This window comes from Trachurus japonicus, chromosome 6, assembly GCF_045865225.1.
Source record: "Trachurus japonicus isolate A0001 chromosome 6, Traja_1.0".
Lineage (NCBI taxonomy): Eukaryota > Metazoa > Chordata > Actinopteri > Carangiformes > Carangidae > Trachurus > Trachurus japonicus.
The window spans coordinates 35,846,488-35,873,838 of NC_140912.1; the positions used below are offsets into that span (position 1 = coordinate 35,846,488).

The 27,351-nt window shown below is 42.4% G+C and overlaps 1 protein-coding gene across 1 annotated transcript; it reads left to right on the forward strand.

The window, feature by feature from the left end:
* The first annotated feature begins 1,080 nt into the window (after positions 1–1,080).
* Positions 1,081–23,446, forward strand: LOC146986583 (mitochondrial inner membrane protease subunit 2-like). The gene is made up of 3 exons (XM_085780639.1): positions 1,081–1,147; positions 14,330–14,432; positions 22,708–23,446. Exons 2-3 carry the CDS (start codon positions 14,334–14,336, stop codon positions 22,831–22,833), a joined length of 225 nt encoding a protein of 74 aa, XP_085636765.1. The 5' UTR covers positions 1,081–1,147; positions 14,330–14,333; the 3' UTR covers positions 22,834–23,446.
* Positions 23,447–27,351: the final 3,905 nt, after the last annotated feature.

Genomic DNA, 27,351 nt, shown 5'->3' on the forward strand with positions numbered 1-27,351 from the left:
GTGTTCAAACGTCACATCTGATAAGATCAGATGAGGAAATGAATGACGAGTGACTGGAAGGAGCCGCGGCCTTCATTTGAATGCACAGACACACACCGACACAGTTCACTATATCACACTCGTATGGGGTTTTTATCCGCTTGTGTGATTTTCCCTCTTTGGCTTCATACACATACGGAAGCCCTAAAGGGTCATGCATACATACATTTTATTCCATCCGTTTTCTCGTGATAACGAGATAATTAATTCGAGATCTCGAGAAAACAAAACGATAAGGATCTGCCCCAGTGTGCGAAATATGGGGCGGATTAACCCATACACCTGAAAGCCCCAAAAGCAAAATTTGAAGGGGGTCTCAAATTTTGTCCAAAAAAAATAAAAAATGAAAGGCGATTGCACAGGATAAGACAGCAGCCGACAGATATGACGTAGGCTATATGTGTTTATGGGCAACAAAGTCACTGTTTGTCCCTTCAAATTAAAGTTTGTGATGTGTGTGATTGGAGCAGCTGCTGACAGATGTGCAGTTTCACTAAACCTGAGCCACCACGTCCTGACGTCTCTTGGACATATAAAGGCATATACCTCTGTATATTCTGTGTTTTTCCTCTCTTCTGTCTCGTTTCATTTTTTGCCGGTGTCGGTTGGCAATGTGAAATGTGCTGCGCACCTGTTTCTCTCTCGCATGCTCACTCGCTCACTCTCGATCCGCATATGAAAAATAAAAACTAGTGAGGAAGAAATAGGCCTACAGACGCATACTGTAGTTACAGTATTTCAATTTCGTGGTTGCTGTGGTCACAAGGAGTTATTAGGCTGCCTAATAACACACACACGCAGCTTTTATAGTGTGTTGGGCTTTAGGGGTGCGTCAGCTCTGTCAGAAATTTGAAGGGGGTGTACGGCGCAAAAAGTTTGGGAACCGCTAGTCTAAATCATTGCAGGAAACATCATTCAGTGTAGCAATGTCAGAGGAGCAGGAGAAAACAGAGGAAAATTATCTTGTTATCACCGGAAAACGGATGGAATAAAATGTATACATGTATGACCCTTGACCCTATGTTTTAATATGTCTCTGCAGGTCTCCAAAGAACCCCCAGCAGAAGATCATCAAGCGGGTCATCGGCCTGGAGGGAGACTTCATCAGGTAGGAAGCAGCTGTCGATCCTAAACCCTCTGATAAACGCTGATAAAAGGAGGGAAATATGTTTTACATCGTCATAAAACTTCGGGAGCGTCGATGCCGCTGCCTCACATCTAATCACATCAGGCTGCAGTCCAGAGCTTCACTCCATCACGCCGCCTCCTAATCAGATTAACTGGCAGCACCTTGTGGCTAAAGTAAATCACCGCTCGGCTGCTGCACAGACAGCGGCCGGTCGGCCAGCCAGGTCGCACGGGAACAACACCGGGGAGGGAGGGGAAACACGAGGAAAGGTCTGATAGTTGTTCTGTGAGGCCGAAGCTGTTGGAGTTCACTGTGTAGAAAAATTAAGTTTCAGTAGCTGCGTTTTCATTACAGATTTTCGCAAAATAAAAGCAATATTTCTGAATTTTCGAAAAAATGCAAAGTTGCAGGTGTTTCCATTGAAAGGTGTTTTGCGAATGAGCCGTAATCTAGTCTCGCGATATCCCATAATTCTCGCCCCACGAGACTTCACTTTGAGGAAGATGGACGTAAGCGTCTTGCGTTCCTATGGTGACAGCACAGCGATCTCAGCTGCTACAGCTGCTGCTGTTATTGTTTTTAACAAAGACGAAGGCAGTGCTTGATTACTGAAAGGCAAAGCCCGTGTGGCGCTGGCAGCAGCCACAAATAAGAGACACCAGCGTTGATGAGGTGCTGACAACAATATACGTAGGTGGTTGTGTCCACACACCCGTACTGGTTTATGTGACTAAAGGAGACATGTCGGTGCAGGAGGGAGTGGAGCCTGGATGCGAGCCAATCTCCTTCAACCATGCACGGAAAAGGGGAATGATAGGAAAGGTTTTTCTAATTTAATGAGAAACAATGCCCAGGTCAGCAATGCATGAAAAACATGTGGTTCATTTGTCCCCTCAAGTTACATAAACCAACACAGCGTGGACACACACAACTCCGGTGACGCCGGTGACGTGTAGAAAAGCAAAAAAAGTGTTTCCATTACACTTTTGCGATACACGTTTGTATCGATACGTCTCAAAAACCACCTCATGAGTTTTTTCGAAATGTTTCCATTACCAGTAGGTTTTGCGCATTTCAAGGGGTAATGGAAATGCACCGAGTGTTGGAGCAGATCACACAACAAAGTGCAACATGAAGAGAAAGAAACAACAGCAAATGTTGTTCAATGTTAAACGAAGAGCCGCAAATTCCATTTTAGAATGAACAAAATTAAACTTAGGTCCATGGAGGAAATGAAATGAAATGAAAACTGAACTGTAGCCGTCATCCTCACTCCATCCACGAGTATCCCCAACGTCGTTCTGCTAATTCAGCACGGCTTCAGCTATGGCTTTCAGCATTCACACGCATTTTCCTTACGGAAATGCTCTTTCTAGTAATTCTCACATCTTCCGGCATTTTTCTGCAGTCCAACTAGTCCTGTATTCTGCTACTTCAACAATAGGCTTTATGCACAGCTCCACTACTTCCTGAATTCTCCCTCTCTGCCCATATTTGGACTGGCTGGGTAAAGGTAAAGATTCATCTGGTACATCACTGTCACTAAAACCTGTTTCTCAGCCTCTGAATCAGAAACATGAAGTCAAAACCAGCTGAGACGTTAAACCTCTGACTTCTGGCATCTGTATCTGTATTTTAGAGAGAACAGAACAGAACCAAACCGAGGTGTCGATGATCGTTCTTGTTTTTCAGCCACGTCTGGTTTCAAAGGCAGAGGTAATGATTTACAATAAAAGTCAAACGTTTAAGCTGTGAAACAATTTTTATTTCATGTTTCTGTTTGATTCAGAGGCTGAGCAATAAAGTGAGGGTTTTATTTTTTAGTGAACATGGAGTTTTTGATACAAACCCTCAGGTTTTCAGGAGGCAGTTTCAGATCCTGATGGGTTCAGGTTATCATCACACAGGATCGTCTCTCGTCTCGTACTGTTGCCTTAAACTAATGAATAAAAGCAGCTGAGATCACACACACCCAGTTATCGTCAACCAGAGTCTAGATCAATCAGTCAGGGGATATCTAATAAAGTTTTGATGAATTTAATGAGACTTTTATTCCAATAATGGTCTAATAACCTTAATGAATAATGCACTAAATGCATTAAAAGTCTCTGCTACCTCCATGAATCAAACCATGAATAAATCTCTTATGATTTTCTCCTGACTTTGTAAAGTAATGGAAACCTGATCTCTTTTTAATGAACGATAACTCGTTCAGTAACGGGGGTAGTTGAAGTCACGGAATACGTGAAATAGTAGGAAAGTAGAAAAGTACAACTTTATGAAACCATATTCATTAATTATGGAAGTTTTTAGTCAGTGATGTATGTAACTGTGGGACTTTAAAGGGATACACCAACATTTTTTTTTTTTTACGTGTCTTGCCTCACTCCCGAGTCCATGACCAGCAGATAGACACCATCCTTTCCACTGTGCGTGCAGTAACAAGGGAGATAGAGCCGTATCGCCTGTAATTAGCTTAGCTCAAACACTGGAAGTGTATGGGTAGTGTTATCCTGCCTCCCCCTAAAGTCGCTAATTAGCTTAGCTCAAACACTGGAAGTGTATAGGTAGTGTTAGCCTGCCTCCACCTAAAGTCATCAGAGAAACTCTTCAGCAACTCTAAACAGAAACCGGCGGGCCGATCTTCGTGTCAGAGCTGACAAAACTCTCCGGTAAGGCATCTTGAGCGGTCAAATGCCGCTAACGGGACGAGATCGGTCAAAACGGAGGGTTCAAGCAAAGACGGTTTATTTTGGTTCAAGCTAGCTACATCGAGGGTAGGTTAGCTTCCTATTTCAAAGTAAAAGCACAGATTCTATCGTCATGGTTTTCTGTATGTAAAGGGCAACGGGTGTTTTATTTTGTGAAAGTAACCGGAAGTTCGTTGGTCACAACGGCTAGCTTGAGTAGCGTCGAATTCGTCCAAACGAAATTGTAAACAGCTGGTATTTAGACAAATTAACGACACACTGCTGATCTAAACGGCTACTTTCTCACCTAAACATGTTTGAAATGTTGATAGAGTGATATATTTACAGAGTTTAGAGCTAAAGTGAAATCAGCTTCTGACTGCTGATTTCAGCTCGGGTAGGAGGCAGGCTAACACTACCCATACACTTCCAGTGTTTGAGCTAAGCTAATTAGCGACTTTAGGTAGAGGCAGGCTAACACTACCTATACACTTTCAGCGTTTGAGCTAAGCGATTTAGCGACTTTAGGTGGAGGCAGGCTAACACTACCCATACACTAACAGTGTTTGAGCTAAGCTAATTACGGGCGATACGGCTCTATCTCCCTCGTTACTGCACGCACAGTCGAAAGGATGGTGTCTATCTGCTGGTCATGGACTCGGGAGTGAGGCAAGACACGGAAAAAAGAAAAAATGTTGGTGTATCACTTTAAGAGCCAATCAAAGCGCTTGGTCCTGTCAAAGCCGTCATCATCATCATCGTCCGTGTTGTTCCCGCGGCGTGAGAGACGATTACATCCTGTGATGTCATGTCAGCGGCGTTATTGGTTCTGTCAGGTCCGGGGGACGTTACGAGTCTCCGAGATGAGACACTGAAGGAGAATCTGAGCCTGAGTGACAGCAGATCCTCAGCAGCCAATCACGGTGGCAGCCAGGTGTGTGATTGACAGTCGAAGATGCAGCGGTGACATCGTGTAAAAACCCAGAAACTCCCACCTGGGCTGATGTGTCCAGATGTGAGACACAGTGATTCCACAGTAAACCACCATCATCATCATCATCATCATCATCATCATTAAAGTGCTGAGACGATTAAATAACACAATAAAGTTTTTAATCGTCAGCTCTTTATTATCTCACACACAGTAAATCATCATTAAGTAAATTATCTTTTCTTATTAACTCCACCTAAGTACATTAGTTTTATTCATTTAAGATTAACTCAACTGCAGATTGACTTTTTATTTTATAAACACAAGATGTCTCTGAGTTAAAATGATGATCTGAGTTTATTAAACTCATTAAGATTTCATTTCTGATGAAACAACAGCAGCTGGTGTTTGTGTCGAAGCTCTTTCAAAATAAAAGTAGATGTTTGTATTAAAGCTCCGTACAGTATAAAGGTAGATGTTTGTATTAAAGCTCCATACAGTATAAAGGTAGATGTTTGTGTCAAAGCTCCATACAGTATAAAGGTAGATGTTTGTGTTAAAGCTCCATACAGTATAAAGGTAGATGTTTGTGTTAAAGCTCCATACAGTATAAAGGTAGATGTTTGTATTAAAGCTCCATACAGTATAAAGGTAGATGTTTGTATTAAAGCTCCATACAGTATAAAGGTAGATGTTTGTATTAAAGCTCCATACAGTATAAAGGTAGATGTTTGTATTAAAGCTCCATACAGTATAAAGGTAGATGTTTGTGTTAAAGCTCCATACAGTATAAAGGTAGATGTTTGTGTTAAAGCTCCATACAGTATAAAGGTAGATGTTTGTGTTAAAGCTCCATACAGTGTAAAGGTAGATGTCCATGTGTAGTGTGATTATAAAGCAGCTCTAGGTTCTATATTAATACTGTGAAAGTATCAAAGCCTCAGTCCACAGAGAAATGCACACAGCCTGTATTCAGAAACTGAGCCTTAAAACCAGCCGTCAGGACTTCCTGTCACTTTGTGATGTCACAACTAAGACCCGCCCCCTCACCACCTGGACAACACCATCCAACAGCTTGTAGCATTTGGTTTCTCACGGTTGCTTTGTTTTTTCTGGTAAATTTGCAACTTCAAATCTGAAAATTCAAACTTTCTTATATAATCTTGATGTTATAAAAACATCTTTGTCTTAAAGGGATAGTTCAACATTTTGGCAAATTGGCCCATTGCCATAATCGCTATAGTCATAGCAGTAGGTTCGTTACCTTTAATTGTAGGTGTAAGCTATTTTCAGTACGGCGGAGCGCAGCAGCTGGCTGCTCAGAGCTACGCTATGGAGGCTAAGGGAATTTCTTGGTTTCCCTCATTAAACTCATCAAATTCAACATCCCAAAACTCCACAGCGCTTTTGTAGACAAGTTGTGACCTGCACAACCACCACGCTATGAGATAATGACGGAACGATACGAAACGGAGCCATTTTCGAGGTAAATACAGGGTAAATACGGAGACTGCTTGCTGAAAAGCTGTCCCTGAACGCAACGCGCATCAGCGGTTTTGTATGAATTTACCTCGAAAACGGCTCCGTTTCGTATCGTTCCGTCATTATCTCATAGCGTGGTGGTTGTGCAGCTCACAACTTGTCTACAAAAGCGCTGTGGAGTTTTGGGATTTTGTATTTGATGAATTTAATGAGGGAAACCAAGAAATTCCTTTAGCCTCCATAGCGTAGCTCTGAGCAGCCAGCTGCTGCGCTCCGCTGTACTAAAAATAGCTTACACCTACAATTAAAGGTAACAAACCTACTGCTATGACTATAGCAATTATGGCAATGGGCCAATTTGCCAAAATGTTGAACTATCCCTTTAACAAACTAATCTAGAGAGCATGGTGTGTTGTAGTAGCCTATTTGTTCAATTCGTTGCTGTGAAAACTAAGATTTCTTTGTTCCAGATTTTTTACTTTTCCGTCTCGACGTCGGCTCGAAATTGGACTCGAATTTGCATCTGAACCGACATTAAGAAGGAAACACATTAAGGTCGCACATAGCTATTTTTATTCCTTTGGATGGCAGCGACCGTGTGTGTGTGTGTGTGTGTGAGTCATGCTGGTCTTCATGGAGGCGGTAGGAGCTGTTCTCAGGCCTGTTACACTGCGTTCTCCTGAGGAAATGAGGCTCCACAGCTTCAGATAATGAGACGCAGCAGGAGAACGGAGCGGCCAAGCTTCTGGCTCAGATACAGCAGCTCCTCAAAACTCACAGGCTCATTGTTGGACGCTGTTTTATTTATCACAGAGACCGTTATGTCCCCAGTCTGTCTCTCTCCATCTCTCTCTCCCTCTCTGCCCATCAGCGCTGCAGTTGGTATTTCTTTTATTTTTTTTTACCTTTTAATCAGGAGCCTCAGAACATGAAGTTTGGCAAAGACTCCCAGACTCCCACTGAAGCCTGAAGCAGAATAACGCTGCATATAATGATTATCATCTTTATTTATATGGCACCTTTCCTAACAAGGTTACAAAGTGCTTTTCAAAAACATCAAAACAAACAGTTATAACAAAGATTAAAATTCAGAAATAGAAGCATTCGTTAAAAAGAAAGAGAACAAGTTTTAATAAGTGATTTAAAAGCAGAAACAGATGCAGCAGAGAGGGTTTGGAGACGGTGTTAGTACGGTGGCCCCCAAGGGTCAAAACACTGCTGCTTCAGAAAACGAAAAGATAGCAGCTACATTTTAAAATAACTAAATGTTACAGGCTTTAGGGATCGGACACGCACGAACACGTCAAGGCTCCATCTCCATCAAACCAGAAAAACTTTAATCTGGAGTAAAGTTTTAGTAGCATGAGATTTTATGTGCAAATCTACACACAGATTTACTAATGTTTCATGAATGAGACCCAATGTGTGGACCACAGTGTGTAAAACATTAAAAGGTAATAAAAACAGAACGTAGAGATTTCTAACAGTCAGGAAGAACTAAAGGGGATGAAACATGAGGATCTGTCTTTTCCTTATTCATCATTTAGCAACATTTATATCCTTTGTGATTAACGTATGTATTTATTTAAAATATTTGATGAGTTTATTGATCAGGAATCATCAGGATTTGCTCCGTTTTGGACTGGTAAACCACTTAGAGCAGAAGTCACAGCATTGTTGCCTTGTTTTAAAGGCACCTTTTTCTTAAACGTTGTTTCAGAGTGAGTCATTGGACCAAACACTGAGAAATCACAAAACAACCAGAGTCCTTGGGGGTCGATGCCGACCTCTTTTCTGAAGGTGGTTCGACCTCGCCTGCTTTTGTTTGTGTGAAAATCTGCTGGAGCCAAAAAACATGTTTCATGTTTATTTTATAGGCTACAAAAAAAGGGATCAGAATGTAAGCAATCAATATATTATAAATAAGAAAAAACATACAACATCTTATCTGTTCATCATTTAATCCAATCTCCAACTTTAAAGCTTCAAATTTCTGAAAATTTGCAAAGGATGGACCTCGTTCGTGCATTTTAAATAAAGTTCTTAAACCCTTGAATCTCTGAGGATGAAGAACATGAGCAGCAATCGTCGACTGATGTTCATGTTTTCAAAAACTCCAATCAGCTAATTAAAATACAGTGGGAGGATAAAACAGCAGTGTTTGTCGTCTGTCTTTAATCCCCCTCTCGCCGCTTGTGCTCGTGGTTAATCTCTGATATCAAACAACAGATCGCAGCTTAAAGTTTCACCAACAAACTGAGCGATAACATGTTTGTTCTTCTCTCACTCTGGTTAAAGCTGCTGTTATCTATAGTTTTTTGCAAAGAGAGAAAGGAGCAACACAACATTTCTGATCTGGTTCAGTCGCTTAGAAACATCTGGAGAACATTATGGAGCCTTTAGCAGCTACGGAGCCAGATGTGGTGGAGGTGGAGGAGACCAAACATGGAGCTAAAAGGAAAATTGTGGTGTTCACAAAATAAGATTTGTCTGTGATTTCAAGATGTAAAAACCATCTCAGTGTAGTTTTCCATCTTCTCTTTCAGCTTCTCTCTGGAGCTCTAGTAACAACAGGTCGGTGTCAGCCAATCAGAAGAGAGGAGGAGGCTCTGAGTCTCTATTCTGATTGGCTGACAGGTTTCTAAAGTGATCCAATTAAAAAAAAGAGCAGATTTCAGAATAAAACACTCAGAGAAACCAAATCCTACAAGTTGTTGGATGCTGTTGTCCAGGTGGTGAGGGGGCGGGGCTTAGTTGTGACATCACAAAGTGACAGGAAGTCCTGACGGCTGGTTTTAAGGCTCAGTTTCTGAATACAGGCTGTGTGCATTTCTCTGTGGACTGAGGCTTTGATACTTTCACAGTATTAATATAGAACCTAGAGCTGCTTTATAATCACACTACACATGGACATCTACCTTTATACTGTATGGAGCTTTAATACAAACATCTACCTTTATACTGTATGGAGCTTTAATACAAACATCTACCTTTATACTGTATGGAGCTTTAACACAAACATCTACCTTTATACTGTATGGAGCTTTAACACAAACATCTACCTTTATACTGTATGGAGCTTTAACACAAACATCTACCTTTATACTGTATGGAGCTTTAACACAAACATCTACCTTTATACTGTATGGAGCTTTAACACAAACATCTACCTTTATACTGTATGGAGCTTTAATAATAAACATCTACTTCATTACATCTCCCCAGAAGTTAGTGACATCACTACAGAGACACCAGCTGTCAGATCGATGCTCCGGTGAAACCTCCACATTGTTTGGCTCATAGACGACGAGCAGCAACAGTTTTCACGCTTGTGTGTGTGTGTGAGTCACAGCTAAATCAGTCTGTGTGTGTGTGTGTCTTCAGACAGCTGGTCTATTCTCGGTCCTCCCTCACATCATCTTGGACGCGCAGCTGTCAATCATCTTGACAAACTGTCATCTCTTGTGCAGCCGAGACAAAGAGACACAATTAAAAACAACACGGCCTCAGTGTTTTGTTTTGTTGTTTTGTACCTTTAATCCTGTTTATCTTACACTCTGTTGTGGATGTTGTGGGAATTAAGATAAACGGCAGAATTTAAGGCTCCGTTCACCGGATTTACAAGAAAAAAAAACACATCAACTTCCAAGGCTGAAACATGAAACAAACATCTGGAAACAGCTTCAATGTGATGGACAGCTGCAGTTCCTCTCCTCACCACTAGAGTCAGTCTGCAGCAGCGAATCGACATGTTTACAGCCTGTTCCGGGTCAGCGTAGCTTTCAGGATCGATCTGAATCCAAGAAAAGGCTCCAACCACCGGCCAACCTTTACGTGTCCTTTCACCGATAACCCCGTTGAGACAAGAGTCCAAATAGTGGAAGAGTATATTTTTGCCCTGCTAACAGCTCAAAATCAGGTTGATTTCATTCAGGCTTTCAACTTGATGTATTGATAAGATTGTGGCATTAATTTCCAGTTAAATTACTATTTAATTTACTCCTGAGGGTTTGCTTCTTAGGGGGATGAGACTGTAATTGTCATACACGCAATTCATCTATGCAGCTCAGTGTTTGGGACTCATCACTGTGTTAAAGGGACAACGAGGAGTTTCTATTTGGTTATAAAAAAGTCTCATATTAATGTGGATGAATCTCCGTTACCACTTGTTAATGGTCCATTTTAGATAAATCTATGGTTTTGTCTCTATGGTTATTTTGTTATTATTAGTGGTGGTGGAAATGCTGGGCGAGCCGACCAGCGTTTCTTTACTTTCGGTTTCGTGGCGAGTCATGAGAATAACGCCGCCGAATCGCCGTTTATGGTCGGAACTACGACGGTATGTGATCGTCTTCCAACCTCTGACTTTAATTCTTCATGAATGAAAACATGAGTCTGTCTTGCGCCGGTCAAAGAATTTCACGGTGCGGAGGCTCATAAATGTAGTGAGGAAACACTTCGCTTTTCAAAACTCCTCGTTGTCCCTTTAAATGTAGACTACTTGATTGGATTTATGTTTTCTTCATCGTATTTTGATAATAGGAGCCTTTACTCCACGCAGGAGCGTTAGATACGGCGTTAGCTCATCTCGCTTCTCGGACGTGTCGGCACTCATGATCGTGATTGGTCTGCTGCCTTGGAACATACGTGCGCTTTCAACGATTCACAATAAGACAAACCTGGGTTGAGTTACCGAGTTGATGATCCGGAGTGCCGAGGGTGGCGTCCATCTTTGTTTACAGTCTGTTGACTTTCATGTTTTTATCTTAATCATTTTATTTGCTCAAAATCAAGATTCAATTCATTAAGAGATTTGTTGTTTCTCTCTGAGATGTAAAGGGATAGTTCAACATTTCGGTAAATTGGCCCATTGCCATAATCGCTATAGTCATAGCAGTAGGTTCGTTACCTTTAATTGTCGCTGCAAGCTATTTTTAGAACGGCGGAGCAGAGCCGTGAGCTGCTCAGAGCTACGCTACAGAGGCTCATTATGGGATTTCTTGGTTTCCCTCATCAAACTCATCAAATACACAATCCAACAACTCCACAACGCTCTGGTGGACAAGTTGTGAGCTGCACATTCACCACGCTATGAGATAATAACACAACGTTACCACACAGAGTTGTTTTAGAGGGAAATTCATGCAAAACCGCTGATGCACGTTGCCTTCAGGGACAGTTTTTCATCAACAGTCTCTGTATTTCCCTCTGATGCACCGACAATTAAAGGTAACAAACCTACTGCTGTGACTATAGGGATTATGGCAATGGGCCAATTTGCCAAAAATGTTGAACTATCCCTTTAAAAAGAAAAAGCAGAAAACACAACATGAACTAATTTACTGTAAATCTTCTTGACTGTGTTCTATTAGTTCTATTTATATTGTAGTAAGGATAAAAGTTATAGAGATAAACTCTCCTAAGATGTGTCGTCTGTAGCCGTGGATACAGATGTTAACATCAGGCTGGCAGCACAACAGATCAACACACACACGCACACACACACACACACACACACACACACTCAGTGAACACATCAGCCTGCAGCAGCTCCAGAGGCTGACAGGAAGTGTCACAGTATCACAACACGTCGTCCACATGTGATTCATCCCAGCAGCTGCTCGTGTCTCTGAGCCAATCACAGCTCAGCGTCTGGGGGGGGGGGGATAATTAACGGGCCGGTGGTGGTTTCCCCGGGCGGCGGCGGAGGCTGGTGTTGTCTCAGACCGGCCGAGGCCACGTGAATCACAGCGGCGGCGTTAATCTGGTCACAGAGAAGAGAGGAGGAGGTTCGATCCCCGCCGGGGGCCGTCGCTGCCGGGGCCTCGGGGCAGGAAGGAGGAGGGGGGGTGGGAGGGGGGTGGAGGGGGGTTAATGTGGAGGAGCATCATCAGAGGAGGAGGAGGAGAGAAGTTCACACCACAGAGCAGCAGAGGAACCGTGTGAAGGAAATGAAGTTAAAGGCATAGTTCACCGGAAAAATTAAATAAGTCTATATTTCAAGCTTGTTTTGTAACGGAAGCTTCTCGAAGCTCCTCTTCCCGGTTCGTCAAATTTGGACGAACCGGGAAGAGGAGCTTCGAGAAGCTTCCGTTACAAACAAGCTTGAAATATAGACTTATTTAATTTTTTTCGGGACAATTTCGCATTTCGGGGCTTCAATACAAGACGGACATTACATACGGGCAGCATGGAGGTATTTGGATGTTTTTTGGTGTGTCTTTTTGTTACGAAGACAGTTGGTATCCATTTGCAACCGTCATATGGACATGCACTGCTACGCCGAGACCCCCTGTAACTCAGAGAAGCCACGGAGGACTCTGAAACTTCTCCCAGCCCTTAGTCCACATGAGGGGGAGGAGATCATGAGTGAAATTTCAATTTTGGGTGAACTATCCCTTTAATGTGAAGTCGGGTCAGTGAACGCAGCACGGAGACTGGAGGTGGAGGATTTATGAAAACTGAAAAAACCTGTCAGGACGAAAGGACGGATGTACCGATGAAGAGGATGATGGACGGATGACAGATGGATGGAAGGATGGAGGCAGGGAAAGACGGGTGGACAGACGGATAGACAGATGAAGAGATGAGTGGATAGATGGACAGAGTGATAACTAGGCAGATGGACGGATGGACAGCACCGTCATGGAAGAAGTGTTTTTGAAAGAACAGAATAAATCAGATCAAAGTTGTTGATCGATTATTGGCCAAATTCCTTTTTTACTGTTTTCCGTTTTTTGGAATTCACTTTTTACCTTTTACTCCAAAAATAGTGTGTTTTTAATGTTAAAGGGATAGTTCAACATTTTGTCGAATTGGCCCATTGCCATAATCCCTATAGTCATAGCAGTAGGTTTGTTACCTTTAATTGTCGGTGCAAGCTGTTTTTAGAATGGCGGAGCAGAGCCGCGAGCTGCTCAGAGCTACGCTACGGAGGCTCATTATGGGATTTCTTGGTTTCCCTCATCAAACTCATCAAACTCATCAAATACACAATCCAACAACTCCACAACGCTCTGGTGGACAAGTTGTGAGCTGCACATTCACCACGCTATGAGATAATAACACAACGTTACCACACAGAGTTGTTTTAGAGGGAAATACAGAGACTGTTGATGAAAAACTGTCCCTGAAGGCAACGTGCATCAGCAGTTGTGCATGAATTTACCTCTAAAACAACTCTGTCTGGTAACTCTTCTTGTCTCATTTTGTGCTGCAGTCACATTGATCAGACTTCATGATTCTCCAGCTCCGTCTGTTCCGACTCAGGAACCTCCGGGTCAAAGTGACACGGAGCGAATTCATTCAGACTCTGTGCAGTTTGAAGTTCTGAGATGCAGCAGCCAGATAAATAAATAAGTCATTCCATCCTGCCAGACCCAAACTCAGATTATTAAGATGCATCCGGTTTTCAAATTCTGTTCAGAGGCGTCTGAGACACGTCCGTCTTATTTCACCGTGGAGAAAACATGGAGGTCACGTCTCCTCCGGCTCGTGTATGAAGAGACGGCACTGATGAAGGCAGAAGCATGAAGAGGTTAATGCAGAACAGGTTTGTCAGGAACAATCACAGCTCCTCATCACAGCACGACGCTCAAGAGGAATGAGACAGGTGGCGGATTTCCCTACGGCTCACTCTTCACCTGAACGCCTCAACACCCAACCTGCGTTGATAAAAGACTCAGTTTAAAAACAGTTTGAATAGAGATTAAATACAGATTATACACATCTCAATACATTAGTGTCAGCCAATCAGAAGAGAGGAGGAGGCTCTGAGCCCCTCGTCCGATTGGCTGCATGTTGTGTGATCCAATAAAAATAGAGCAGATTTCAGAATAAAACACTCCACCACCAAACCAAATCCTGCAAAGTCTGGTGGGTGGAGCTTTGAGTAACTGCTTTCTTGTGACATCACAAAGTGACAGGAAGTCCTGACGGCTGCTTTTAAGGCTCAGTTTCCAAAAAAAAACCTTCTGTTGAACGACGTTAAGATTTAAAGAATGTATTGGAAACACTTTCTTTTCTTTTCTTTTCTCTTCTCGTCCTCCGTCTCTTCAGGACGATGGGCTACAAGAACCGATATGTTCGAGTTCCTGACGGCCACTTCTGGATCGAGGGCGATCACCACGGACACAGTCTGGACAGCAACAGCTTCGGACCGGTACGAAACACACACACATACACACACACACACACACCAACACCACCGTTGCACAATATGTGAAAGAAACACTTTGAATTTGATGTTGTTTGCTTCAGTTCTTATTAGTCAAATATAGAATCCAGAAGTTTTAAGGGTTTATTATGTGTTACACCGGTTGTGGTTTGGTTGGATGGGTCAATAGATGGACTGTGCATTAGATTTAAAACAGAAGGGTTAGGTACAAATTCACTAACTTTAAATGTTGCAAAATCAACGCAACTCACTCCATTCGATCAGTTTGATCACGATTCTACGGTGGCCCTGAGAGGTCAACACACTGCAGCTTAAAGGACTCACATTATGAGGCTTTTCCACAAATTAAAACAGCTCCCAGGTGTCTTAAAGACTTGTCCATGACATGTTTCAGTCAATATCCCCCAAGGATCAAACATCACAGCTCTTTTCATCCTCTCACAACAGCCCTGTTCAGAACGGCTGATTTCAGTGTCTGGCCCTTTAAATGCTAATGAGCCACTGCTAGCCCCGCCCCCTCTACCAGGTAGGGGTGGGGTTATGCAAATTGGAAAACTAGTTACATCACTGGACGACAACCGAGGGAACAGCTCATAAAACCACATGGATTTCAACCTCAGGAGTCTGAAAATTACTGATTTTTTTCTCAATTCTCACATTTTGAGGCCAGAAGGCAAAAAAAAACAACCTAAATAAATGTTAAAAAGCCTTTAAAAAGTGATATTTCCATAATACCAGTCCAGGGACACAATAAATCGAGGTGTAACACAGGTAAAGTCCAGTCTGATGACATCACAGACACAGTTACACAGCTGTAAATAACAATACACTAAGTCACTGCAGACTGAATCGCCCTCATAACGTGAAAGAATGTTTTAAAGCTACAATAAATTAAACTTTTAGAGTTGGTATGAGACCTCCTCCTCCTCCTCCCGTCTCCTCTCATCACGCCGTCACCTCCATGTTCACCGTCTCCTCTGAAGCTCTCGTCGTCTTCCAGCTCAAAGCTTCGGTTTAAAAGAGGAAGTCGTACAGACGTGAAGAGAGTTCACGTATCGATCGACAAGTCCTCGGCTCCCGGGAGGGAAACTGTCTGCCGGAGCTGCACAAGGAGCTGCACGAGGAGCATGAGTCACTGACAGCAGCTCCACACCGTAACAGCATCAGCAGCCAGAAGGAAGAAGAAGTTTTCTACTCTAGCTTTAATGTCAGGATGTAAAGTTTTATCCAGAATATCCTCAACATGTAGAAACTCAATGATTCCTAACTTGTTATTGATAAATGTTTAAATTTAGTGGCAGAAAATGTGAAAATGTAATGGACCATTGGATTGGTCCAGATGGGCGGGGCTTGGGGCGAATGCTTTGTTATGAATGAATGAATGAATGAATGAATGAATGAATGAATGATTGTTTTATTTCGTATGATTGACAGACATACAGAGGAAAAGGATGGTAAGAAGACGGGGCTTATGAGGAACCTATACTCCCTCGCAACTGTTACATTTACAATCAATCATGGTGTTAGAGACGAGATCATTAGGCTGCTTTGCATATGATACAGAGACTAATTTGAAATATAATTAAGTAAGTAAACATAATTAAGTGAGCAAAACAGACAGTAAAATAGGATGCTGCAGAATTCATACATCACAGTTCATGAGAAATGAGGAATAGTTTACTATAGCTTATTAAAGCAATTTCATAAACAAAGAAAAACAATGAAAAGTGACAAATTATTAATAACTTAGATTCACCAAAGAATATAATAACTTAATAATATACAGTAATAACTTAAGTTTACATACCACGCGAGCATGCAAGCATCAAAACACCCAAAGACCCTTAGTCTGCCTCTATGGATCCAAGATTTGCCCATAACCTTCGAGTTTCGATTTTATAAACATTTTTTTGAAGTGATAAATATTCTTACTTTTTTTAATCTCATCTGGTATTAAGCGTAGTCCGTAACTTAGGTTGCTGGAAGTTTAGTGCGCGTCTATATTCATATCACCCTTCTCTTTCTTTAAAGGAATAGTTCACCCAAAATTCAAATTTCACCCTCATGTGGACTAAGGGCTGGGAGAAGTTTCAGAGTCCTCCGTGGCTTCTCTGAGTTACAGCGGGGCTCCGTGCAGCACTGCATGTCCATATGACGGTTGCGAACGGAGCTCACTTTTCTTCGTTCAAAAAGACACACCAAAAAACATCCAAATACCTCCATAGTGCTCGTCTGTAATGTCCCTCTTGTATTGAAGCCCCAACATGAGAAATTGTTCCAAAAAAAATTAAATAAGTCTATATTTTAAGCTTGTTTGTAGCGGAAGCTCCCAGTGTCTCAGTTCACTGCTCTTCCTGTGTCAGTGCAAATTTCTCATGTCGGGGCTTCAATACAAGAGGGACATTACAGACGAGCATTATGGAGGTATTTGGATGTTTTTTGGTGTGTCTTTTTGGATGAAGAAAAGTGAGCCACGTTTGCTACCGTCATATGGACATGCAGTGCTGCACGGAGCCCCGCTGTAACTCAGAGAAGCCACGGAGGACTCTGAAACTTCTCCCAGCCCTTAGTCCACATGAGGGGGAGGAGGTAATGAGTGAAATTTGAATTTTGGGTGAACTATCCCTTTAATTCTCTGGTGTGGAATCAGACGTTACTTCATTAATTTCCAACCTCTCGTTGAGGCTCTGATGTCGACTCAGCTCTTCACCACCTTTAACTCTGTCGTCCATGACAACGCAGCCCTTTAAAAAAAACAAAAAAAAATTAAACCACATCTCAAATCCTGTCTTTCTGCTGAAGTAGAGAAATAACTGTGTTTGCTGTTTCCAGGAGAACTGATGAGTCCGGCCTCTGGCGGAGGTTCAGGTGCTCGTCGTCCACAATAAAGACGATGAGATTTAATTATAATTTGCTCTTAATTCCCAGTTCATATTCACATCCATCAAAAATAAAACGGACGTCTTCGCCCTCATTTCCTCCTCTCGCTTCAGCCGATGGATCCTGGAGATCGGATCATGAAGAGACTTCTGTTTCAGGCCACGGCTCCTTCTAATTGGAAGTAGATTATAAATATTCGGTTGATGACGTTTTTAATTCATGTATTTATTTTGTCATCATCTTGGAAAGAGCTTTTGTTTTCCTGAGATCTTGGGGAAATGATCCTGTTATATTCAGTGTGAATGTTTGGCAGCTCAGGACTTCCATAGTGAGGACAGACTCAAGTTTGCTGCTTCACTTGTATTCAGACATGTGACGTCGTACTGAATCATTTTAAACTCCCAGTCTCAAACTGTTTGTTTCTGCTCTAATTGATTTTTCTGTTGCATCATTTATTAATTGTATTTATTAGAGTTTAAATGAAGGAAAAGAGTTTGAAACGAGCTGAAGTTCAAATAAAAACTGTCAGAAAGAGTCCTGAAGCATCAAAACCTGAAACACGTTCGTTTGGAGAAGATCAGAAGAGAAAATCCATGGATTCATAAATCTAAACCGTGTGTGTGTGTGTGTGTGTGTGTGTGTGTGTGTCATAGGTCAGGGTTTTCTCTGTCCAATCTGATGCTGAGCCAGGTTTACCCACAATCCCCTCTGACTGGAGCCCAGATTTACAGCATCCTGAAGGAAGCTGAAGTGACGGATTGTTCATCTTCTGTCTGTCTTTGTGTGTGTGGTGTGTGTGTGTGTGTGTGTGTGTGTGTGTGTGTGTGTGTGTGTGTGTGTGTGTGTGTGTGTCAGCAGCAGCTTCTTCTTTTCCTCCCAACATAAAGATTTCATTAAGCGTGCTGCGTTCAGGGCCCGCGCGCCCTCTTATTGACTCCTGCTGTCTGTGTGCTGTTTGTACTTTGCTCCTCTCGGGTTGAGCCGGATTAAACTTGCAGCAGCCGTGGAGCCGGTTGCCATGGACGCCGCGTTACCGGCCCGACGGAGGGAAATCCTCCAAAGCTCCGAGCCGGAACACCACGATCCAGAGCTTCTTTGATGTGGTGTAAACATTGCGGTCACCTCTCCTTCATCATCATCATTGTTCTCTCTGAACATCTTCAACAGTTGAAGTTGAACAGGTTCAACATAAACGTCTGAAATCTGGTTTTATCCGGATTCATCTCGTCTCATCTGGATAATGAATAGTGTTTCAACTGGTCCAGCAGCTTCTCTCTTCTCTCTCCTCCGCCCACCTCAGCCTTTCACTCAGGAACACATCAGCTCCCACAGATGATGCACCGAGCCGACGGGTCAATCTGAAATAGTCCAAAACAGACAGAAAAACACCCACACACACTCTACACACACTGTACACACACTGTACACACACTATAGACTCTGTGTTTTACTTCTGCCAAACTTTCTCTGCAACACGTCGCCGCTTCATGTCGGTGGATGTGACTCTGTGGGAGGTAAAAGCCTATTAAAGCATTTAAAGGTGCAATAAACAAGATTGTTACTGAGCCCCAGAGCGGGAAATGACCACAATGCATCTGTGTGTGTGTGTGTGTGTATGTGTGTGTGTGATGGAGGTGTTGATCAATACGGTGAGTCAGACACACATCGCTGCCTCTCACAGCTTCCACAGACCGAATCCTGATGTGGGAGACGACACACGAAGCAAAGAACCGAAGAAAACACTGAAGAACCAAGAGACGAGTGGACTGAGAAAATAAAAACCAAACCAGAGAATAAAGAGGGAGAAGGAACCAAGGAACAAAACCTGGAAACTACAGAAGGAACCAAAGAAAACAAAGAGCAAACCAAGAAATCGTAGTAGTACAGTGTCAGGTGTCAGGCTTCAGTGTCAGACCTGAGATGAAAAGGCATTAGGTCTCAGGAAATCCTCTGTCAGACTCGCACTAAACAGCCTCAGAAAAAAAAAATCGTCAGACTAAAGTCTACATGGCTGCCTCAGGAAAAATCGATCTATTTTTGTTTTTTCCAAATCTTTATTGACAAGTAAGGAATAATGCAATCATATTTTCAGACAAAAAAAGGTATGAAACAAGGTAATCGGGATCATAACAATTAATAAAATAAAATAAATAAATAAAATACATATCAGTAGGGATGTCACGATTATACATTTTGTTGGTACGATTATTGTCGGAGAAATAATCACAGTATTATGATTATCACGATTATGAAATGTATTACAACACTATGAAAGTGTAAAATCAAATATAATCAAACTATAGGTTACATTACTAATTATTTAAACAAAATAACATAGTTAATAATTGTCATCTATACCAAAAAGTTTATTTTAATTTTTTTATTACAAATGACACGTTAACATATACCAATTCAATGTTACATTAGGAAAATTTACTTAATTTAAACCAGTATCTGTGCATTTACCTTTATTTTGGCGCTTATTTGCCAATATAGTTCCGACATAATCTTTTTTGTAAAGTGACGGTATTTAGGAATCATGACGATTAATTAATTGTGGTGTTTAATATCACGGTTAATTGTGGAAACAAGTAATCGTGACATCCCTACATATCAGTCTCATAAAGAGGTAAATGACGTCATCAAAACACGACAGCAGTAACGAGCATCAATCACGTCATCAAGTCTGACAACTTTTTTTCTGAGGCCGTTTAGTGCGAGTCTGACAGAGGATTTCCTGAGACCTAATGCTTTTCCATCTAAGGTCTGACGCTGAAGCCTGACACCTGAGGATGTCCTAAAATGTACAACACACTGTATAGTAGGAACCAGGAGGATTTAGGAGCAATCGAAGGATCTGAAGAACCAAAAGAATAAAGGTACCAACAATAAACTGATGAATGAAACAGAGGAAGACGAGCTAGGACAACAAAAATATAACATGGTAAGAATGAACCAAGGAACTAAAGAGAGAACAGGAAAGAAAGTGAATCAAAGATGGAACAAACCAAAGAACTTGTGGGAGACAATGAAACCAGACGCCAAACCACAATGGCGGAAAAGGAACCAAGGAATTAAGGAAAAGGGACCAACCGAGGAGATGGAGGTGGGCAAAACGAAGACAACAAAACGTGATAAGGAACCGAAGAGAGAACAATGAAGGAAACTTGCATAGGAAATCTACAAAGAAGAAAATATAAAAGCAAAGAAAGAACCAAGGAAACAGGAAAGTAGGAAAAGAGCTGAGAACAAACTGCGGACCGACATGAGACCAGAGTGAAGGACGGCCTGGACGTCACATCCATCTGCCGCCGTCGCAGCCGGAGCTCGCCGTCCGTCTAAAGGTCAAACACTGTGGAGATGGAGATCAGCTCTCTGTGTGTGTTTCAACACAGACGCCGGCTCCTCGCTGATAACGGGCGTCATAAAAAGTCTTTGACATTTGCCGGCGTTCCGCGTTCGACCTTATGCAAAGCAGCTTTTAATTGATGTGGCGAGGACGATGTGGGACAACAGAGCAGCTCCACATCTTCAGCTCAGCAGCTTTAATTATCTGAGCTGCTGATGGAGGCAGGTCTGCAGACGTGTCTGAGAGGGGACAGGACGGTTTCAATCATGGGTGCAGATCCCAGGGGGGATTTCTGAAAACATTTTAGAAAATGATTGAACTGGTGGAACAAATAAAGTTTGACAAATATACATATTTCTGACTCCATCTCCTCTACGATGCAAATGAAGAGGTAGTTTCTTACACAGACTCTGATGACATCAGCAGGCTTTAAAAAAAAACGACCCCCTCAATCTTAGGGCTTCATATTTTGATAGTCATTAGGCGCGTTTCCATTGCAGGAACTTTGGGGTAACTTTACGGGGCCAGCCCCGTTGGTGCGTGTTTCCACTGCAGGAACCTCCCCCACAGGGCCATTTACAGGAACTTTTACGTGGGCCAACGGAGTACCTACTCCAGGGTAGGTACTCCGTTCGGCCCTGAAAAGCTCCTGGGTGGGGCTCGAGGTTAACCCGGCGCTGATTGGCTAAAGCTAGAGCAGGCTCTGACGCTACCATAAAGCACCAAAACAACCGGCATTTTTAAAAGGGGGAGCAGAAGGGGAGCATTAGCCTAGCAGACACCGCTGTAAACAACAAGAAAACAGCAGGAAGATGTACACAAATGGACCGACGATGAGGTGCAGACATTGATGCAGTCTACGGCACCGAGGAGATTCAGAGGGGGTTTGAGTCATCGCGGCGAAATGAAAATATCAGCGCACCTCGACACACTGGGGATCCATCACGCCACAAAACAATGCCGTGAAAAGTTAAAAAAAACAAAAAAAAAACAAACTCAAGCAGGATTACAATCAACCGCCATGTGCACAAACACACAAACCAGAAACGCGCCTACCGCCTCAGCTCCTTCCATCCTTCTCCGTTGTTGTTATGATTTTTGTGCATGTACTGCCTGGGTGACGTCACGGTCGAAACTGTCGCACAACGATTAAGCAGCGATCGAAACTCATGACGTCACCGCGGGGTCCGACTCTGCTGTGGAAACACGGCCACTGAGAGGGCCGAGTGAGAGGACGGTTCCTGTAGAAGTTCCTACCCCCTCCCTTTACCAGGAACTCCTGCAGTGGAAACACGGCTATTCATATCAATTAATCATTCATAAAGTTCCATACACTGGGAGAAAAGGAAGATGGTGAGGAGAATGGTGGAGATCAAAACTACAAACACAACACAACAACCATTACACTGATGTTTACCAGATCACCAGACATATCTTCTCTGACACTTTTAATCTGAGTTTTTGAGATTTTAACTTGGAAACAAGTTGAGACAAAGAAAGATGTTTGGTTCTGCAAGATGAATATACTTATATGTCCACATCTAATCTAATCAAATCGAATCCAGTCCAGTCCAATTCAATCCAATCCAATCTAATCAAATCTAATCCAGTCCTATCCAACCCAACCAAATCAATCCAATCTAATCTGATCCGATCCGATCTGATCCGAGCCAGGCCGATCCAATCCAATCCAATCCAATCCAATTTAATCCAGTCCAATCTAATCTAATCCAGTCCAATCCAATCCAACCAAACCCAACCAAATCCAATCCTATCTAATCTAATCTAATCTGACCTGATCTGATCCGATCTGATCCGAGCCGATCCAAACAAATCCAATCCAATGATGGTTTGATGATCAATGGAGACCAATGTCAGAACACCTGGACAACATGTGGAACAGAGGTCGAGATGTTTTTATTGAGGGAAAGTCTCAGATATTTGATCTGATGCTGATCCAGGACCAGCTCAGGACACGTCCTCTCTTTGACCCTGAGTTTATTTGTTTTTTTGTGTTTGTTTTTTTCCCAGGTGTCCATGGGGCTGCTGCACGGTCGAGCCTCTCACATCATCTGGCCTCCAAACCGCTGGCAGCAGATCAAACCATCCCTTCCCCCGAACCGAGGACCGCTGGACTCGGAGGAAGAGGAGGGATGAGCACACAACAACACAACAATGACACACACACTTTTATACCTGTGTTAGCATCACCTGTCGTCTGACGAGGCGTCTGTCTGTCTCTATGGAAACAGATTGTTCAGTAGAAAATGGATCTTCTCAGAAGTTGATATTGATTGTTTGTTTTGATTGGTAGTCCAGAGATCAGGGACTCAAACCTGCGATGTTTTTGAGCCAAAACCACATAAAGAGCTGAAGTCTTGATGATGTTGAACCTATTGACGACATTAACTTAGGACTTTTTATTATTATGATCGGATATTTTAAAAACCAGACTGCTAATGAAGATTTCCAGTTTTGTGATCAGTCATATTTCTGTTGATGCGGTTCTACCACAGACGTGGACCTTCGACTTCACAGCCATAGTTCATGACTGAGTCGCTTGACTCAGTAAAACAGCAGCTTCCATGAAGTTCTTCCACCTCGTACGTGAAATGATCTTGATCAGTTGTATCTTCTCATCTATAATTTATAATTTACCATCCTTGATCTCTGTTGTGTCCTTTCTCAGTCAGTCCAGGATCTTATTTTACCTCTGGTGGGAATAATGTCAAAGGTTACCAAACAGAAAAAAATTCAATAAACTTTAATGATACCAGCTATCTACAAACGTGTCCTTTCTCTTTAGATGTGTAAGAATTATTTGTGTTACCTGATGTAATAACACTTTCTTTTTCAAGGTCTAAATGGGCACAGTGAGTTCTTCTACTACAGAGTGATATTATATAAAAGACAGAGTGTAAAAAAAAAAAATTCACCTGTTATGTGTTTGTTTATTTCCCACCTGTGAGCAGTTGCCAGGTGACCGAGAGAGACTGAGCTGGAGAATGAGTTCTCTCATCTTAACTCTTCACCGGAGAGAAAACACACGTTTCTGTACGGCAGCCTGGTACAGAAACAGCAAAAAACCATGTTTACACTTTATTCTTCTAAGGACTAGGGCTATTGAGAATTGGTGTAATATTGCTCCGCCCATTTTTGGATTACCCTGCATTAAGGGGGCGGAGTCAGTCTCAGCCAAGATGGCGATGGTTGAACAGCTTCCTCAGAAGTATGACGCCAACTCACCATCTTTATTTATAGTGTCTCAATCCAGGGGCTTCATCCTTAAAGGTCCAGTGTGTAAAATGGGGGGAAAACCGTGTTATCTAGTGTTCAGATTCTAGATTGCAGCGCTCGCACTCCCCCCTCCCGTTGGTGGTTTATTTATGAACGTGAAACTCTTGAAACATGCTCTCTGATTGACTGGATTTTCCGTTGGGGCTGCCGTGCAAACATGGAGGCGCAAGATGGTGACACTCTCTAAAGCAAGACGCTTGTTATATGTAGATATAAAAGAATAATTCTAAAAAACCAAACAGTTTATTTTATAGCGATTATACACTTATACAAATACTATATTCATGGGTAGTAGGTTCAGATTTAGCCAATAAACCTTGACAAATATTACACCTTTAAAGGAAGCATTTAAAGGTCAGGAAATGCTTCAAAGGCTCCCATTTACGAACAGCTGACGCAGCGATTGGAGTTGCCTCTGTAGACGTCGGCTGTAAACTGGATTAAATGTACGATAATGAAGAAAAACAATTGAAATATTTTGCCACATTTGCAGATTATTTTGCAATTTTTCAAATGGATCTGTCATTAGAAAGTTTCAAAAGAAACCTGTACTTCCTAGTTTAGTGATTAGAGATGTATGAATTTAAGGTAGGAGGAGACAGGATTGATTTCTCAGCTACACAACACTGAGTGGTTGTTAATCGGCTGTAGGTTCGTATCTGTAAATCCCACATGTAGCAGGTGTGAATTAAACACCTGTTTGATGCATCTGCTGCTCAGACACACACCAGCATCCACACACACCAACAACCACGTCTTTTCATTTAGTGCAGGAAGCTCAGGAAACTGATGCTGACCAGCGAACCCTCAGGGAGGAACTGGTTCACATCAATTACAGCGAGTGTAAAATTGAGCCGTCTTCCCCTTTAAGGACGCTGTAGCAGCAGAGCTGTCCTCTCTCTCAGCGCGACCTCCGTCTCCATGCACTCGAGGATAACAGTGTGAATTCAATTATTTTCCGGTGATGGGAGAAAATGAAGTCTGTGTCATCATCTGAAAATCTATTCTCAGTGCTTTTGTTTGCGTGGCTGGTGTTGTCACCTCGGAGCAGAGGGCCGCCGATCGTTCGCACTGATCCCATGAATATTTCCCTCTTTATTAAACGCTGGTATAGAAAAAGGAGCCGGAGATGAACGTTTAGCCTCCCACGTCAGCCAGGTTATGTAAAGTTTTAATTAGAGAGAAGCCACACAAGACAAAACATGCACACTAAAAACAGTTGGGTTAAAAATTAACCCAATTTTAACCCAACTGCTGGTTCAAATAAGGACGAACCCCTTTTTTGGGTTATTTTAACCCAACGGGTTGGATTAATCTTTTTGAACCAACTTTTGGGTTGAATATTCAACCCAAGAGTTGGGTTATGCTAACTACAACGTTGGGTTATTTTTAACCCAACTATTGGGTCGTGTATAAAGCACTTGCTCGAGCCAATAGTTGGGTTAAAAATAACCCAATGTTGTAGTGCGCGGACAGCATTTTTCAAATGAACCCAATAGTATAAAGCTGCAGTACCGGAGTAACCGTAGCTGTAGGACCGCAGCTGTAGGACCGCAGCTGTAGGACCCGTTCGATTTACGTCACAGCGCCCCGACACCCCCAACGTTCGGAAGTTGCTGCGTTACTATGGAAACGTTCACCGCTTTGACCGTTATATTATTCCGCTTTGAATTTTATATTACAAGTTCACATTTTGAGTTTGAGTGGTTAGGCAACGAAGAAAGGAGTTGGTTAAGTTTAGTAAAAAGATTAGGTAGAGTGTAGACAGGCCAGATCAGTTTGAGTGAGAAGTGTAATTGTGCCATATTAGGTTTAGGCAATGAATAAAGGAGCTGATTAAACAACAGAAAAAGAATTCCAGCAGTCGATTTCCAGCAGAGGAGGAGAACTATGGATATTTACCTTATGTTTCATATTTACCGTCATTTTACAGCATAATAAATGACTTGTAGCTTGTTACAGGGACAGTGGAGGCTCTCTGCCTTCCACACCGCTGCTGAAAACCAAACCTGCGCTCAGAGCCTCCCCTGTCACTGCTTGTCTCGGTGAAAAAAAAAAAAAAGGAGCTCGGTGGAAGTCCGCGACAGTAAATGTATATGATAATATAATATTATTTTTGAAAAAATATAGCTTTTAATAAATATTCTACATTATTCAAGCTTTAATTTTAGTAAAAAGACCAGTAGAGTGTAGAATAGAGAGAGTCCAATGTCCAGAAAGTAGTCCAGAAAGGTGATTTGTAGTCGATAAATCTGACGGCAGTAACTTCAGACGAGATTAAAAATTATCAGCAGGTAACGGCAGTCTCCACTTGGTAGGAAGCGCAGTGACGTAAATCGAACGGGTCCTAGAGCTGCGGTCGGTCCTAGAGCTACGGTTACTCCGGTACTGCAGCTTCACCCTACTCAATGAACTGGCTGGTTAAGTCACAGAATTACCCAACCCAACCCATTACTTGCACAACCCAGGAATTGGGTTAAATTCATAGCCCTATAACCCTGAAAATGGGTTAAACTCTGGAAAAACAACCCAAAAATGTAACTCAACACCAATAACTCAGAAATTGGGTTACAGAGATAACCCAACATTTTTTAGTGTGTGTGCAGCCGGCTCTCCAGCAGCTGACAGCCTCGCTCTTTTAAGAGGTGCGTGGCTCATTTGCATAAATCAAATTGAGGGAGCACTTGTGGTAGAATCAGCCAAATGGAGCTCTGTGATGTCGCTGTTGATGCTGCGATGCTAACAGCTGTGTCACGCCGTAATGGGACCCTGGAAAGCACAAGTGGGGCTAAATGCAGGTGTACTCAACCCTCCCACCGAGGCGACGCTCACATCTGCATAATTAATTCACTTTAAAGTGTGATGTGCGTTTCTGTGCCAATTCAATCTGACGTTTAAAGCTTTATGTTTGAGCTTTATGAAAGATGACTGCACATAAACGGAGAGTGAAACGACTCCGAATTAAAGGCTGAGCTGTTAAACTATAGACTGACTGATCTCCAGCCTGGGTAATAAAGTTAGTGTTTGTTCATCTCTTGGTGCTTTACATCCCATATTTACCCTGTTTACAGAGACTCATCAGTCTGTCTATGTGTGTGTGTGTGTGTGTGTGAGTCTCTGAGCTTCTGTTCTGTGTCTGTGCCAACGAACGCCGACGGCTGCAGCTGCTAGGATACCGCCGCCATCGCCGTGGTGAGATACGGCCTCGTTTAGACACGTTCAGTATCGCCAGGTTTTTTTTTTAGAGTTACAATTTTTATCAGAAGTGATAGAAATATAAGTGAAATAGTAGTTATAGCAACATAGTGTTATTTCAAGGTTTGAGGAGGAGTTGTGTTGAGGGATGATTTGTTTTTGTTAGATTGTTGATTATTATGA